General features: G+C 41.6%; 1 protein-coding gene across 1 annotated transcript in view; it reads right to left on the minus strand.

Moving 5' to 3' along the window:
• Positions 1 to 18,126, minus strand: part of PDIA5 (protein disulfide isomerase family A member 5) — a 99,823-nt gene that overhangs the window by 26,623 nt on the left and 55,074 nt on the right. The window contains exons 12-14 of the mRNA XM_051623583.1: positions 5,131 to 5,201; positions 3,941 to 4,104; positions 1,255 to 1,385 (exon numbers count right to left, since the gene is read on the minus strand). Coding sequence (XP_051479543.1) covers positions 1,255 to 1,385; positions 3,941 to 4,104; positions 5,131 to 5,201 — 366 coding nt within the window. The remainder of the gene's footprint in view (positions 1 to 1,254; positions 1,386 to 3,940; positions 4,105 to 5,130; positions 5,202 to 18,126) is intronic.

Raw genomic sequence — 18,126 nt, forward strand, 5'->3', positions numbered from 1 at the left:
CAAAAGGGAAATAAATCTCTCTCCTACAGAAAGTCACTTGTTGGGTGGAGAGAACTCAAGAATGGTGAACTCCTAAATCTTACCACTTCGTGTGAAATAATTTGATTTTAAAGTTACAGCTTGCTCTTAACCAGTTGAGGTCCATGAATCAGAAATTCCTGGCACATGGGCAATTTTTTTTGTCAATAGGTAGTGGGAACTGGAGCTGAGAAGGGACTAAGTGTCCTTCCCTTTTATTTTACAACCTTCCAGAAATCTCCCTTTTGAATTGCACCCCTCCCTTATCCCAGATCCAGCAGGTCTTTGTGGGAGCCCAAAAGCAGTCATGTTTAATTTTCTAACAGAGAAGAAAAATAAAGGGCTGCCTGATCAAACATTAAGGACCTGAGCTTTTTTTCTCGTTTTCTAGAAAATGCCTTCAGTTTAATGTGAACAAATTAGTAACTGTTTCTCTGAAGGTAATCCATGAATTGCAGCACTGGCCATGTGATGGGGAAGAATTTTTCTTGCATCTGGGGACAGGGGGCTGAGTCATGGTGCTATAAGCTAATACTATCCAACATTAAGTGTCAGGATTGCGCTCTCCCTTTGACAAGCCCCTCAAAATTTAAGAACCCGTACCAAGTCCACCTGTCTCTCAGATAAGACAGGATAACAGAGGAGGTCCCTCCCATTTGCCTAATTTATAAAGGGTCTGATTCAAAAGTTCTCTAGAAATATTCTCAGGAGCTCCAAAAAGAAAGCATGCACATGATGCACACTAAACGATCTGGAAGGAGGAAGTTATGCTCATATTCCCAGTGGAGATTTAAATGTAGATTTATTACAGACAAAATTTATTCCATCAAAATTTGTTCTCAGCCTCTGGGGACTGATTCCTCCTACATCACTCCATTGATTTTTCTACTGAAGTGCTGCACAAATGAGTCAGGCTCTCCATGTCCATTGTGCTACTTATAAAGGATCACATTTTGTTATATGGACCAGAAAACGTAGCAAAGGAAAATAAATTTGGTTTGATTTTGTACCCATTTGGTGTCTGCAGTAACCTAATAACTTCTAAAATAAACCCTGTATACTCTTTTGTTTCCATTTATAAAGACACAAATGATGGTGCCAAGGATGGTCCCATGCAGTTACATTCAGAATCAGCTCTTTATCCTTAAAAGTGTAGGGACAGCAAGGAAATTAATTCAGGCTTACAGCAACCATAGGCTTTACAAAAACCCAACCCATATATAGGTATTTACTCACATGGTGCATAGAACATGACAAGGGTGTGCTTCTTCTTCTTCAAGGACTCCCTGAAGTCTTCTCCAGCAAGGTGGATAACACTAGTCTGTTTTTCTTCCCATGCAGGCTCAGGTGGAGGTGGTGCTTCAGGGCTAGAAAAGAAAGGAAATTAGATTGGTCTGAAAATGTTTCTGGAAGCAGACAAAGGGGCATCACATCCTGATCATAACTACCATGAGGCAACTGAGGTTGAACAATCCTTCAAGGTGCCTGTGCAGTAGAAAAACTCACTCGGTATTTCCAACACCAGATAGTAACAAAAAAGATGTAAGTTAATTTCTGTAACACAATAAAAATATAATTTAAGTGATTGTACTCAGGCATATGAGTAGGAATGTAGAATAAAGACTTCCTACATTGCATCCAGTATCTGAGTGGGAAGAATATTGCTCTTCTATCACTGTGCCATCCATAAGCATGAATTAAGAACAGCAAGCAGGTGGAATCAAAAGGTAACCAATATAGAACAGCATCTTCCATTCAAACACCCTTTTTGTACTCTTTATCGCTATCATGCAAACTTTTATAAAGAATTTCATGACCTTCTCTTGAATTCAGATATTAAAGCCAGGATGCAATAATCAGCATCGTTCCACTTCGAAGACTGGGGGTGACTGAACTGGAATATTTTACCTTGATAAAGAGAATGTCAGGTTTCAATTATGACTGCACATACTGACTAGATCAGAGCAATCCTGCACATCTAGAGCGCCTCTAACAAAACTTCTGCTATTCAGCAGCTCACAGATTTCTCTCAGACTCATTAAATTCATTCCTGCTGTATCTTAAATAGTGATTACTTACATAAAATCATCAGAATGGTGCCACACTATAAAGACCTTCATATGTCGCCTTGGTAATAAATTAGCTTTTCAGACTTTCCTGTCACTTTGAATGGCACCATTTTAAGTTCCTTCAGGTACATAAAAACCAAGTAGATAAAAACTTGATTTTTAAAGTCCTACTCAAGGTCACTTGGTGGACATCTACCATATTTATATTGATACCAATTTACCAGTTGTTAGCAAAATAATTAGGACAGCTGGTCTGAATTTTCACACAAACATGGTGTGAACTATCATCGATTAGAGTTACAGTCAGAGGTCTGACTTCATCTCACAGACATCCCCACACTGACCTGAAATAAGCTACACAGATACTGGTAACAATCTAGTGTGGTGGCACAGACACCATAGACAGACTGGGGACCAGAGCCAAAATTCACATGGCTACAACTAGACCACTCAGTGGATAGGTTTATACAGGATGTACTTTACTTCCTGCCTGAAACTCAGATGCATCCCTGTTTCTACCACCTTCATTGTAGCTGTGACAAGTTTAGCCCATGTCAGCAACAAGGATCTTAACTTCGTTGCATTTCTAGTTGTGAGAGCATCTAGCAGTCAAGAGTAGGAGACAAGAACTCTAGGTTTCCCCTGTGCTGCTGACTACCTGAGGCTGCAGACAAGTTTTCCAGAGGCACATTGGGATCCAGAAGGGAATAAACACCCCTTTCCTCCTTCTCATTGCTTCTCACCTGCTAAATGCGTATGGGAACTGTAAACCTCAGTCTAACTCAATACAAATTACATAGCACTCAAAGTACTCCAACAAACTGGTGAAACTAGGATGGTGACTTAACATCCATTACTGACAAAGCAGCCTGGAGCCTGAGTACACAGGAAGGCCAAGAGAGCACTGTGCCTAAATGTAAAATACAGTTAAAACTTCCCAACATGCTACATACAAAGATGTTGCCAGGCCACATCTATTACCTGATTTGAAGCACTCAGAGATATAACTTAAAAAGAAAAAAAAAACACACTCAAAAAAACCACTACACCCCTAGAAACCCCACAGAGCCTCCCCTCCTCCCACCAAATAAGAGGGGAAAAATTAAGATTACATTCCTTATGCCAACTGCACTTAACAGTTAAATGATTTTAAAACTTCACAAAACACTGGCAGGTTTTTCTCACTATGAATAATGCAGAAAATACATTAGGCTTACAGAACCTAAAGGAAATGCATATTTTATTCCAGAACACTTGAAGAGAGAATTGTACCACCAATTTACTTATTTGAAATCAAATTATTTTCATCATATCTCAAACTTAATTCTGCATATTTTAGCACACCACCCAAGAAAAGCTGGGAAGTGCAAACAAAGGTTCTGTTCCTCTTGGTCTCACTGGCTTTCATTCAGCCCCATGTAGCTTCTATTCTAGATATTGGCTCTGAAATGCTGGAAAGTAAAAAGTACAATTGCAGAAATTCAGTTACTAACAGTGAAATCTGCTGCTTAGTATAAAGAGGGAACAACAAATGTTCTGTTATTTTTCAGAGCCATTGCTATTCCTTCTCCACTGAGAGGCTTAGGGTATATTTGAAAAAATATTTATTTTGGAAAAGAATTACCAGGACAACCATGAAAAAATCCCACAGCAAATAAAGGATTTTGTGCATTAGAGACCATAATTAACATACATGTTTGTATGGCTTTGAATACTGGAATTCAATTTGGTTTTGCTAGCAAGGGATTTGGGCAGCTAATGAAGCTAGGTTTAAGATTAACTTCCTCACCAGAGCAGCCTTCAGGAGCCAGTAACTGGGAACCTGAATACTATCTTGGACTCTCAAAACTTACTTTAGCAGCCAGTCAATGATCTTCTTCTTTGTTCTGAGGTGTGGCAGAGTGTATTTCTCCTCTCCGTCCTTAAAATACTTCAGAGTAGGAAATCCTGAGATGTGGTATCTTTCTGCCAGTGCCTTGTTGACAGTAGCATCGACTGCTGCCAGGACACCTGGACTCTAAAACAGAGACCACTAACTGTAAATCCCAGCAATATACATACACCCCTTTGGCAGGCAACAGGGACAATCACTCATGATCCAGGTGCCTTCACTTTCTCAGGTACTCAGCACAGACACACGAAAACAAGCAGAGGACTGATGCAAAACCCAGAAAGGACATCTCATGGACTAAATGTAACCAGTGTTACCTGTTCTCCCATTTCTGACAGGATTCATAAATCACTTTATAATGTTCAAGAGATGTTCCCAGGAATGGCATTTCCTCCCACAAATCCCAATTTCTCTCAGAAGAAACAAGCATTGTTAAAGACAAGTTTACTCCGAAACAAATACATCTTTCCCTAACTTGCAGGCATCTTTATAGGGACCACCTTTAAAGTCACAGAAGAACACTTGTAAAGTTTGATTAATCTCATTTTTGTTTTTCTTATCTCCTCCTTCTTCTCCAACAGGTTCAAAGGGACTCTAGATGTCTCCTTTGAAGATGCTTGAAGCATGGGGGTGACTAATCCTACTTCTCTTATTGCATGGCATACACAGCATGAGACTGAATCAATAACACTAATACTTACATTATTGGATCTCTCTTCTCCAGCCATGCTGATGGAGCACTTAAGATGAAGCTAATGGAGTGATACAACCATAAAACCAGGCTATTTGAAAAAGGGATCAACCCCCTTTTTTTTTCCTTATCTAATTTATACATAAAAGCCCATGCTTCTTCACATTATAAGTAAGGGGGGAAAAAGATCCATTTTGGATTTGATCATATTATGTATAAGGCGTACAGCAGAATACATAAACATTTTTCGATTTTGTTTTTGTTCAAGACAGAATGTTCTTTCTAAGACTTTGGCAGGGTTCATGCATTAGCGATGAGAAGCACACTTTGGAAGTACATTTTGAAGGGTCCTGTGGGAGGATGAGAACAGCTGAATTTGTTTTAGGGAGAAAAGTCACTTTTATTACTCCAGTTATTTATTACTGATTATTTGAAGGACATAATAAAGGAAATTAGCTTACATCACTGGCTACATGGAGAAACTCTGCAGCTTTCTCATATTCTGGCTTCATTTTCTTACAGTGCCCACACCCTGCCAAAAGAAAAAAAAAATCCAATTAAGTTGTACACGCCACAGTTATTCATTGACCCATCTAGCCATTATCAAAATCCAGAACCATGTGACAGAGATTTACTAGAATTTAGTATGTATTTTACTTATTTGCAAAGCCTTAGTATGACTTAGGATCTTTACCAAAGTGGTCACTAAGGTTTAAACAAATAATTTAATCTACTTAAAATAATAATAAAGGCCTTGAATTTGCATCCACACCTCTCTTCTCCCAGAAAGTACTATAAATATTACTTGTCAAGCCCATCGCTCTTGGGTGAGGCATAACCTCACCCATTTCAGTTTCCAAATCTTTATCTGCTTTAAAAAGAAACAACACTGCCCTTCCCCTTTGCGTGACTTCCTGACTTTAAGCGGAGACTTATACTAGCACAGCTTAAGTGAGCAATTAATTTGAATTAAACTGTGCTGATAATAAGCCCCACTTTACACTGGGGCAGCATGTCCCTCTAGCAAGGATTTGCACTGATTTAATCACAGCAGTGTAATTACACCACCACGTATGTTCTCAACGTAAGCAGGACCTGTAAAGCTGAGATAATGGTGCTTTCTTGCTTGTGCGAAGTTCTCCAGAGACCTGCCATTACTTCAGTGCTAAGTGCTGACATTACAATAAAGTAAAATGAATGTATGAGCAAGAAAAGCAGACTTAAAATACATTGAGTGTAAAATTGCTTTCAGCTGGTACAACTGCTTGCAGGCAAGCTCAACCTGAAGGACCAGGTGAGGTTCCTGCCAGGACATGAAGCTTTGCACCCGTGGCACGATGCTGGACCTGTGGGACAGCACATTCCTTGCCCCTGCACAGCCCCTGCCATCGCCCCCACGGGACCAGTGCAACTGTGGCCCCACAGGATCAGTGGGAAGGGACAGAGAGCTGAGCTTGGGCAGGGCAAGGGCTGACTCCTGCCCACAGACACAGAGCTGCAACAAGGCCCATCGCGTGGCACTCGCCTGCCCTGCTGCAGTGTCATCTCAACACAACCCCTCGCTGCACTTTTCCCTCTTGTTTGCAGCAGCAGCCAGCTTTTCCTTTCTTCAGCTGCTGTTGTTGAAACGGGCACTTGAAAGCCCTGACTTTGCTGAGCTTTTGAGTGTCATAACAGAAAATACAGTTAGAAAACTGCTTCAATACAGCTTCAGCAAAGGCCATTTCTGAGGCGTATGGGCAACAGGGCTATGCTGTCTGAAAAAAACCCAACAAAACTAAACCAAAACAAAATTAAGGGCTCTGAATCTCAGGGCTGCCTTGATTCCCACTGTGGGATGGCTGCCAAAGCCAGCAGACACAAACTTAAGCCTGAACTCAACCAGTCAACTGTGTTTTATATCACACAAGTCAAAGGGTGTCCCCAGCCAAGAAGCGACAGGACATCCAGGTGTAACTTCACCACAGCAAACAGGGACTTCAGCAGAGCTCCAACCACTGCAGCACACCATGAAACCATTTCAGGGCATGTTTATAGCACTGGGTGGATACATTTGAATGAAGATTGCAAATCCCACCTGAGAATTACAGCAAATACCCAAATGGTTGATTCCAGACTGAGCTCCAGTTCAAATACTAGGCAAGGTCAATGCTGTTTAGTCATCCGCACAGTGATTCTGGCATTAAAAAGCCCCATGTCCTGCTTTTGAGCAAAACCAATGCTATAATGTGGTAGGAGCAGCAGAATAAGGGAATCTCAACAGGTTTAACACTGTAGTGGAAGCACATGTGAGCATGCTGGAAGCCTCAAGTGACAGCTTTAGAGGTGAATTCAGGAAGAAGCTGGAAAGAAAGATTGAGGAAGAGTTACTCTCTGTACCACTTGTTTTGGCTGAGAGCACGAAAGAGGCTGGGAAAATTATTTATTTGCCACCCATAGTAAACTTGCAAGCATATGGCTTTGTGGAAGGAGCTAACCATTCCCTTTGACACCTGCCTGAGTTGATTTATTTCTCCTTTTAGGAACAGGGAACTTTATTAATTTTGTGCTCTTCCTCACTTTTAAACAAAGGGCATCTCGAGGCCCAGCTCGGACACCCACGAACCTTTTCAAATTAGTTAGCTCAAATTTGTACAAAAATAACAATTTTTTGCAGGGTTAACTTCACCTTGGTGGGCTTTACACACCCATGTCCTCCACCCAAAGCAAGCTTCATATCATGCTCTAGATACAGTACCCACACAATCTACACTATATTTCACAATCATTAATATTAGATCTCATCATCACAAAGCATTAAACAATCTGAGTTTTCACAAACCTATGCAGAGATAAAAATATAACACAAATGAAGCATACTTTGCCCAGGAAATTTAAAAAAAAAATCCAAATAATTTGGAATTTGTGTAAGTAATGTTTTGGACAGATATATCCAGGCTATCAAATGTCACTATTCTGGGTTCTTTCAGGAACATCACATAGACACAGCACTACTGACTGCCACAAAGCTAACTCACTCATGCTTAAAATAAAGGGGGAGCAGGATCAGATCTTTAAAGACATATTTAAATGCAAACTGAAGTCCTCAAATCTTTATCATGCAATGCTTGTTCTACCCCTGACAGAGGACAGCACAGACATGACAGCCTGGAAAAAAAGCCATCACATTAAACTGAATCTGAAAGAGGGACAATGAATCTCAAGAGCTTCTCCCACAATAAATGATGCTTCTCTGGCCACCTTTATGAGAATTTGGCTATTGCGTGCTACCGTCTGCTTCCACCTCAAGAAAAGGGGACATACAGATTAGAAGTCAGACCTACACACTGCAGATCAATTCATCTCTCCTATGACTATTTATCCTACCTTTCAAGAATCCTGTGAGGATTGCCATTAAATTCTCAAGGCCAATGAAAAAGTCATTTAAATGAATTCCAAGGTCACTGCCTCTGCTTGGATTGTTGCAATAGGTTGCTCAGCATTGTCTTTATCACTCTGCACTAAGTTCTTCCAGTTTTAGATGTTTTCTGTTCATAAAATGAATGGGAAAAAAAACAACCCTACAGGCCCTTAGCCCAGATGCTCCAATGTGCTGCACAAGGTCTGCTTGGGACAGTGAAAGGAAGCCCACAGGTCTGCAGTGGGCATCTTTGATAGATGCGCTCTTACGAAGACACACTCTTATGTCAACTGTATACTGACATTAAAACTGTAAGACTAAGCAGAGGAAGCAACCTGTTTAATCCCAGGTGAGAAGAGAGAGGTCACAGTCAACAAAAGGATGCCCTGCAGCCTACTTGGTGCACTGAAACCCTCTGAGCCTCCCCAGGTCATGGCTGGTGGAAACACCTAAAGGACTTGTGTCTGCACAAGAGCACTCCCGTAGCTTCAGTTGTTTCTCACAGAAGACAAGTAGCTCCCCTGGAGGTGTAAATCAGTGGTACTCCCCATCTGGCAGCAGAAACCAGTCTGGGATTCAGTGCCTGGCTCTGCTGAACAGTTCTGGACAACTCCTTTGACATCTCTACACCTCACCTCGTTACTCTTCACAAAAGCAGGCTCAGGCTGCAAGGGCCAAGGCTTGAATGAAAAAGAGCACACAGAGTAAGTGTAAAGAAGGAGTGCTACAAGTCAGGAAAAATAAGTCAAAGCTTACAAAAATTGGTGCTAGGACCACTAGTGCAAGACAGACCCTTGCTAACCACTTTTTAAATGTCCCTAAATGAAGCAAGCATTATGTTTTCTCCATTTATAATCATTCTCCTGATTTGCACTGCACAGAGTGGCAGACAAAGAGCTGCCTTCACTGCAGTCGCTGTCATACACTTTAGCTGAGCTGCACTCCCAAAATGACAGCAATCACAGGTCCTCACAGTGCCCCAGCACAAAGAAGTCACTTACGTCCAGAATTCCACTGCAGGGCAGAGGAAAACACTCACTCAGCACTTCATCCTTCCCAGAGTGTGCCTGAATGCATGGGCAGACATGGACAGAACAATGCTAACATGCAAGGGTGAGCAGCACATGGACAAAGGGAAGGTTAACACATGCTGTTGTGTTTTTTTTGCCCAAGTAAATATCAGTATTTGTTTAAAGCAGCCTGTTTGGCACCATGGCAAAGACTCAACACAGAGCACAGTTGCTCCAAACTTTTTCAGAAATGTACTAAGACTAATACTTCTACTGTTAAAATCCAAGTTTTGCCTGCAGAAGACAGGCAGCAAACCAGCTAAAAAGCTCCAGCTAAGCTCCTGCATATGCTGTTGTAGCGCTGTCCCCAGAGCGTAAATCTATATTTCTCTCTGTCACTCACTGTTTGCTTCTTTCAGGTTATTATGGCTACAAAAATAAACACCACGCTTTTAGTCATGTCCTCTCATTTCAAGACAACATTGTCTGAGGATCTGCAATGTATGTGTCAAGCAGGAGATAAAAGCCAACATCCAGGTACTTGTGGACAAAGAATTTTTGACATGAAGAACCCTTGAGATAAATTAAATTGCAAACCAAGATTTAAAAGAATCATTACATTTCTGCCATCCACAGACTGCTTGAGTACTGCTATTGCATACCAGCTATTTAATATATCATGCCAGCTCTACATCCGTCTATAGCTGCACACCAAGAATACCTTCAACAGTCTGATGAGAAAACATTTGAAGTACAAAGCACATCCTGCTTACAGCAAGCACATGACTGACAGTTCATACTATACCTATGGAAGACTGTGACCTCTCAACACAGCAGAATATCCAGCCCTTATGTGCCCTGCTAGCTTTTAACATCGAGTTAGGTTATGGTTGGACTCGATTATCTTAAAGGTCTTTTCCAACTAGAAAAGTTCTTTGATTCTGAATATATACAAAAGCAAGAGTATGTACATGAGGGAGGGGAGACAATCCCTGGAGACAGGGCAAAGATACATACAAGTCCCAGCCCTCTTATCACCTATGCAAGAACACAAATGTGCTCTCTTCTGCTATGGAAATCTTTAACAAACTTACAGATTTCTTACACATCATGTAAAAGAGTAGCTCTAAGGTTCGACATGAGGCAGATTACAGTTCTTTCACTGGTATAGGAGAGAATAAACTACAACAGCTGCAGATTCCCTTGCATAATTTAGCTGTCTGCATTGCAGACATCTGATGGGAAATCATCCACAAATATGGCAGGGAGGAAGGATGACAAAAGTAGCTGTTTCTCCCCATAATCACAGATATGAATTTGCAACCATGTTGGTTGCATGTTCATTTAATAGTCATAATGGTCACAGCTATCGGGTCATGCCCAGATCTCCAGGTTTGTGCTTTAAAAAACATAATTTAAAAATAGCACTTTATGAAGGATCAGGAACTCAAGAAATTTCATGCATCTTTTCCCCTCTGGGTACTTACTCCCCCCCAAACTGTCCATTTTCTTCTCACCAGCATCACTGAACAACCAGGTAAAATTCCAGCTACTTAGAGATGTTTCACGGCTTGATGCTTTCTTACAAGATCAAGAGGAGCAGCTTGAACATCTTTAATGTGACACCAAATTAATTTTTTCAACAGCTAGCAATGTGTGCATGCACACACAAACCCAGAACCCCCCCACTTTACTGCTGTACTTTTAAAGGTAGATTTGCTTTGACCAAGCATTGAATTGCTTAAGGATCTGCGATAACCAAACAGCTTTATGGCTTTACAAAAGACAAAGCCTGTGAAAGGTCAGTCTGGAAATGACCCTGAGGAGCTAGAAATATAGAATTAGAAGGAAAACACTCCAGCAGTTTGGATTATTGCAGTCACGGTACATTTACGTGGCTGCAGCCCAATGGCTCGGCTGTGTGGGCTGCACCGTTCATCCCAGTGACAGGAGAGGAGTAACCGCTCATTCCCACTGTTATCACCATCTCACTGGCATTACCACAAACTCAGTGCAGTCAATCTGTGCAACCAATGATCTGTGGAAATCCAATCCCAGCGTGTGCACAAAGAAGAAAGTGCCTGCCTGCTTCCAGCAGCTCTTCACTGTGAAGTCAGGGCACAAGAGGACTACAAATTGGTCACCCCTTCTCCCACCCGTGTGACTTGTTGCGGCAGTAGGGACCCCCACTCCAGCCACCATCTCTTTCGGGAGTACCTCATGCATGTGCTGCAGAGCACACATGGCAGACACAGATGTCCCTGGGAGGAAGCCTCAAGGCATTGGGAAGAACACAGTAGCACAGTGTGGGCACTACCAAATGATTCAGTCAGACACCAACCAACTCCTGATCAAGACACAGGAGAAGGCCAACACACCACATGAACTGACACCTGCTAGCGACATGGGGGTGCACACTGAGCGAGCCAAGCCTCACCTCCCTGCTTGATCACCTTCATTACAGAGGTGAAAGCATTTAAAACTCACATCTTGGTCATCTTTTGTGTGCTGGCATAACTGTTACCCCCACAGCATCACTGAAACTGCTCAGCAGAAGATTCATAACAGCTTGAGACAGTTACAGTACAAGTTCAGATGATTTATTTTTTAAAAAGACAGTCAGATACTGCATTACATAAGTTATATCAGATCAAACTGAGAAGAGAGCTTAAACAAATGTATCCCTCTGGGAACCCTGTCTGCATCCATGCTGTATTCACAGCTCTGTCTCACAGACCTTGGCAGGGGAAGGTTCAGCACAGAGGGGCTGAACCACCAAGTGGGTCCTGCAAGCTGCTTCCACCTTCGTTTCTGGTCATGCTGGAGCATATCTTGACGTAGAAGCTCAAGGGAAAGGGTGAATATCCTGCAAGTCCACAGACTGCTACCTCCCAGGGGTCCCTGAGAGTTAAGCAGGGAGAGAGATTTCTGTTCTATCTTGCCCTCGGAATGTGCACTCTCTGCTTTTAACCTCATAGGGAGTCCTGGCTGACCTGGACTCCTGAAATTAGCCACTGAAAAATATACCCCACCTGCAATGGCACTGACTCCAGGATGATTCTAGGAGCAATCCTTAAGCTAATCACTGTCTTCATTTAAAATAAGCTAAGAATAAAAATCACACGGCTCTTTATTTCCATTTCAAATCCGGCTTCAGTTTCCAGCTATTGGGAGATTATGCTGCATGTATATACACCTGCTTAGCCAAAACTGTACAGTGCAATTAGTAGAAGTTAGTGTTGGGAGATGACAGTGCCTCCTACCATTCCACTTGGGTGGGATAAGAAGTGAAGGAAGGTGAATCAGCTGGCATTGGGAGATATAACTTACACTTCCTACACCAGCTTGAAGGAACACGGCCCTGAGTAGGTTTGAAAATTAATCTTCCCCTATTCAAATGTGAAAGAGACACAACAGCATGGCTGCCTTAAGGTGAAATTGTTTAGAGCATGAAAAATACCACCAGAAGGTTTCTTTCTCAATTAAACCATAACTATTCCACATCCGAAAAAGATCTTCCCCCTTTCTCCACTGTCAGATGATCAACAAAACTTTGCTTTGGAGAGGGAAGAGAAGTTGCACTGCTTTCTCTCACACTCTTACCCACTATAGAAGACTTTATACTTTGGAAATCCAATTAAAAAGTTTGAGAACAGAGGTTAGATGAAACAGCTTTGAATGCCCAGCTTAGGAAAATAGCATAGCAAGCAAATAATTTTATAGGATTTAATTTGTATAAAACAGCAGCAAAAGCAATGTAGTGCAAAGATATTTTCCTAAGAAGGGTATATCCAAAAGCCCTCAAGCTTAAGGGACAGGGGTGTTAAAGCCAATGGTGACACTGGCTATTACTGTGAAGACACCTATAAAAGTCAAGTATCAGGAAGAGAGACCATGCAGAATGCTCACTTCTTGTCCAAAATCAGACCAAAAGTGTTTCCCAGCTGAGATACATTCACCTACTTTGGAGAATTGTGCTGGGATGCTCGCTAACCATAAGCAGTCAGGATCCCAGAAGACACACCTTCACCACGAGCACAATACCTCTGTATCAAAGCAATGGATTCATTTATTAGTAACTCAGAAAGACAACATCACTTGCCAACTCACTATCTGAAAGGGCATTAAGGAGCATACAGACAGGCAAGCAATCTTTCACTGTACTTTTCTCTGTTCATTATTTGCCCTTTAAGTAAGTTCTCTACCCTTCACAGAAGCCATAAAGTATTTAGAAAGATAAACTTGATAATGAAAACTCTACTGGTAATGATTCAAGTAGCAGGGATACTGTAAGGCACTTTCCAAAGGAGAGTCTTGCACTATATATTAAACTTACCCAGGCAAGGAAATGAATTTATTTCAGAAGAAATAAACCTGGTGCTTATTTCTTAAAGCTAATAGCTTCTACTGTTAACCCATCCTTAGAGGTAAGCAAAGGAAACCTATAAAAATAAGTTATGCTTCACTCCTATCAGATCTTACCACACAAGCATCATGGGCTTCCATGTATGCTGGAACACAGCTTGTGGGAGGAGAGTCACCCATTCCACACACTCAATTGTGGACTTTCACAGCTAAAATTACAGAAGTCCTTTACAAGACCACTCTGAATAATTAAATCTACAATAGATACTCAGAAAAGAGGAGAAGGGGGCAAGTGTCCCTTCAGCTGTCACCTCTCAGCTGCCCCTTGGTTCCCTGGCAGCCATAGCTACTCCTTTGCAGTAGTCTCAGTTAGTCAGTGAGGACTTAGAAAAAAAAAAAAAGGAAGACAACAGTAATGCAAGAAATGAGGCAGCAAATCCCCAAAGAAACTAATGCTCCCTTCACACCACCTGCCACACATTCAAACAAAGCTCTTTTTTTTCTGATTGGGATAGCCTTTCCAAGTCGTCTTTAATAGAGAAACTAATTGCTCCCTATTGGAGGCAAGGATACAGTGATGCATTTTGAATACATCCCCCAGATTACACAAAACACAGCTCAGCTCCTTTTTTTCCTCCTTCACTACTGTTCTGCACACTTCTCTCTATAAAACTGCTAGCAAGTAAGTTATACAAAGTACACACCATGTACCCAGAACACCATCAGGGCAGAGAGGAAGTCAAGATCCAGCCTGAAGGCAAAGTAGCCACAACACCCCCAGAAATCTGGTTTTGCTACTCTTTGTTATGAAGCTGAACCAGAGCAAGCCAAGGTTCTTCCCATCAAGTCCTGGCATGAGCTGTAGCCAGGCTGCAAGTCATCACAATAGCAATAATCTTGTTTGAGCTGTGCACTCTCCTGGTTGCAGATGGAGTTTCTTAACCCTGGGGGCTAAAAGTCTGATTGCCTGCTACAAGCCAGGGAATGCCAAAGGCACCATCCTATTTCCTTCATGTTAATCAAGGCCTTGCCAAGTTCAGTTATGATATGCCTTCCTACCCCAATTCTTGCAACGCTGGAGCATCTCACAGTCTGCATGTGGCTAGCTAGATAAAACTCCCACACAAGGTGAAATGTTATCTCCACAGATAAGAATCCAAGACAAATACTTAGCCACTTGGGTCACGATTGTACAAATCAAAGCAAGGCAAGGAACTAAACTTTTACACCTCCAAGTCAAGGCTATCTCTTTTATCACTGGATCATCCTTTTTTATGACTTTATCCTGCTCAAAGAGAACAAACTGCTTTAAAAAGACAATCATCTTCCACAAACTCAAAAGACTGACACAAGAGACAATGGACTCTGTCATTACTGTCCTCACCCTTTTCATTAGGTATCCTATAAAGTTTTACTGCAGAAGCTAGTTATTAGGATTTTTATCCTCTCCACATTCCTATTTATATTAAGTACCACTAAAAACCCATATTGATTTTTATTTTTAAACCGTCAAGAAACATAAGTTGAATGGTCATTAATGAAAAAATCCATGTCAAGTTCTTCATTTTGCTGGTTTGCTGCATTTTCAAGAACTCGTTTTAGTGTGTGATTAAATCTCCACTGAAAATCACTGCTGTAATTAGTTTAATGAAGCAGGTCACTTCACTGGCAGGTCACTGAACTGAGCTGTTTACAATCCCTGAGATTTTTTTGTGATATTCAAATACATGTAGTATCAAGCAACATCCTGTTGTAGCCTTACATGCTATTAAATATTGATGAACCTAGTCTGAGTGTCCCAGTCCTCCTCTCTGAAATCAGCAGTCAGAATTTGCTCACTTCAGTGGAAGCAGATTCAGGAGCTAGGAATTTACATGCTTCTAACTGGTTTGTATAAAGAATGTCTGCTTCAGGAGCATGCCAGTAACACACAGCTAAGAACTACACACATAAAACGAACAGAAAGTTGGCACAGTTTACACTTGTCTAGGGAAGCATTTATTATACATTCCATTAAAAATGCATTAAGGCAACATTAAAGTCAGGCACCTAAGGGGATGAGGAGAGACAGGAAACGCGATGATGAAACTGAAGCAGATCTCTTATCTTCACCTATCTATCCAGACTCTTAAACAGCAACATTCATCATCCCAGTGCCCTTGCACAACAATTCAGTCTTGCACTGATAAGGGCATTGCAACAGCCCATCCTGACATCTGCACTGCTTCACCAAGAAACCTAACAGAGCTAGGTACTGCCTATGACCTACTTAATGGTCCAGCTTTCTCTGATTACTCTAAGAACAAAGTAAAATTTTTTGCAGGGTCTAGTAGGAACAGGATTGAGCCCACAGCAAGCACCTTGACACATGCATGTCTCCACAATTCTGATCTCATGGACTGGTATACACAGCTACATCACATGGATAAAGCATCTGCCAAGCTTCCAAACACACAAGTACATGACTTGCCATATACACTACAAACTTTGAGTCATCCTTTCAGGCTGCAGCTGAGGCTGCACAGAACCACCTGCCTTCAATTTCTTCTCTGACTACAGCATCACTGAATAACAGGCACAGTTCTTTCTGAAATATTGCCCACAAAGAAAGTTCAACTTGAAAAGCAGTCCCTTCGTGAGGCTGGATTGTCACAGCTTATAAAGACCTTCCAGGAAGCTACAGCAAACCCTTGACCAAGGGCAACATCCTGCCAAGCTTTTGGCTTCCAACTCCCTGTTGTTTCACACAGTTGAAGTGCATTCTGAAAACACGGCTGTTCTCTGCAATTCCTGCCTTTCAATAAGCTCTTCTCACACACAGTCATCTTCACCTAAAGACTGACCAACATTATAGAACTAGAATAAACAGCACAGAGTGCAGACATGGAGGGGCTCTAGAGTATATGCTATCATTGCTGCTGCTGACACTCCTCCTGGGAAGCTATCTAAGACCCCTCCATGATGCAGGGCTTTTCTCCAAAACACTCAATTTGGCTGCATCAAAGCTGAGGCCAGAAGGTAGACCTGAACTAAAATGATGCCATCAACAGAGACAGGCTGGTATTTCTTAAGAAAAGCTGCCACCAGAAAATGTCAAATAAATTTAAGGGGCTCCTAGCACAGGTCTAAGGAGGACAGCTTCCCAGCTACCTACTGTTTGTTTTCATCCTGGAGGCTGTACATCTTAAGGCAAATGCCAAAAGCTCTCTGCCTAGCCACTATCTTATTTGAAAAATCACAAATATCAGACATGACAGGGACAGATAAAAATTAAAGGATATTTCCATCCATCCCACATTCAGTGTTGCTGGTTGTCTGGATAACCCAGAAGCCTTTGAGTTAACTGGTACAACTTCATTGGTGTATACCTTTTTAAATTCCTTGAATGAATCACTAGCATGGAAAAAGATATTTATTTATTTATTTATCAAAGGCTGCAAATGTTAGGCTCTGCTGACCTGTCCTGGAAAGGTGTTTTTTTTCAGGCTGTACAGTAAATTAATTCTTCAGCCTTTTCAACTTACGGCCTTTCTGTTGAGGCTGCCAGGGGACATCCCAATTAGCACTCACTGCAATGGTACATTGCTTTCATAAGGAACCAGTGGGGGTCTGAAAGGGAGACTTATTTATTTATAGCTGTAAAACCCAGTCTAATAAAAAAAAAACATTTCATTTTGGATTTGCTTTACTTTATATTTAAAGCAAGCAATGGATTCCTACATCCTAATCTCACCACATGCAGCAGTAAGAAACAAAAACAAGACCACTGAAACCAACAATGGTGCTCTGGCAGGAAGAGATCCAAGTCTGCTGCTTGGTTAGAAGCTGGAGGCCTTCAACTTGTATTGGGTGAACCGGTTGGCATTCTTAGCAATGAGTCCACAAAGTGGCTTAAAACCTTGGATTTTAATGCACTGGAGGGAAGAGAGAAGGAAGGATGAGTGTGAAAAGCTGTTTTTCAAAGCTATATTGATAAAACAGCTCCCTGTGCAATTAAAAACCTGCAAAGCTGAATAGTTGGCTTTGGAAAGCACCAACTGCGTAATTTATCAGGCTGGTTTACAAACGGAGAGAAAACATCTGAGGACAGGAAAGAAATTTCACAGGCGTTTCAACAACACATCAAAACTACAGTGCATTTTATCATCAGGATTTATTTCTTGTCCCGCTTCCGTTAGAGGGGGAGCAAGAAAAGGTATGAGAGCTGCATCTCCAAAGCAGTTTCTAAGAAGAAGTTAAGGAGGGGAAGGAACAGAAGGAACAAAAAAACAAATAAACAGCTGCATATTTCCTGCCTTCCCTCTTTATCAAGGGAGGAAAACTGTGACAGCTCAAATATTCCACTAAGATTACTAACATTTTTTTCTAACCTTAAGTCCTGCAACTGCAGCTTATATAAAGCCTCTGAAGTCCTATGAAGAGGGTTGGGAAGAAGACAGGTTTAATATGAATTTAAGTTCATGTGCAGGGAAAAAATGCTGCAGGAGAAACTTTAAAACATTTTAATATTTGTGTGCTTTAGAAAGCAAATGCACACTCAAACTAACAGTAGAGCCAAAGCGCCTTATTCTCCTCTGTTACCTCTGGCATCAGTACTGGATCACAGACTTGGTTATGGCTGATGGGGTATGAATGGGGGGGCAAAACTACCCCAAGCAATCATTAGAGGTGACTTGACGACC

The sequence above is a fragment of the Apus apus genome, chromosome 6 (assembly GCF_020740795.1).
Source record: "Apus apus isolate bApuApu2 chromosome 6, bApuApu2.pri.cur, whole genome shotgun sequence".
In the NCBI taxonomy this organism is placed as follows: Eukaryota; Metazoa; Chordata; class Aves; order Apodiformes; family Apodidae; genus Apus; species Apus apus.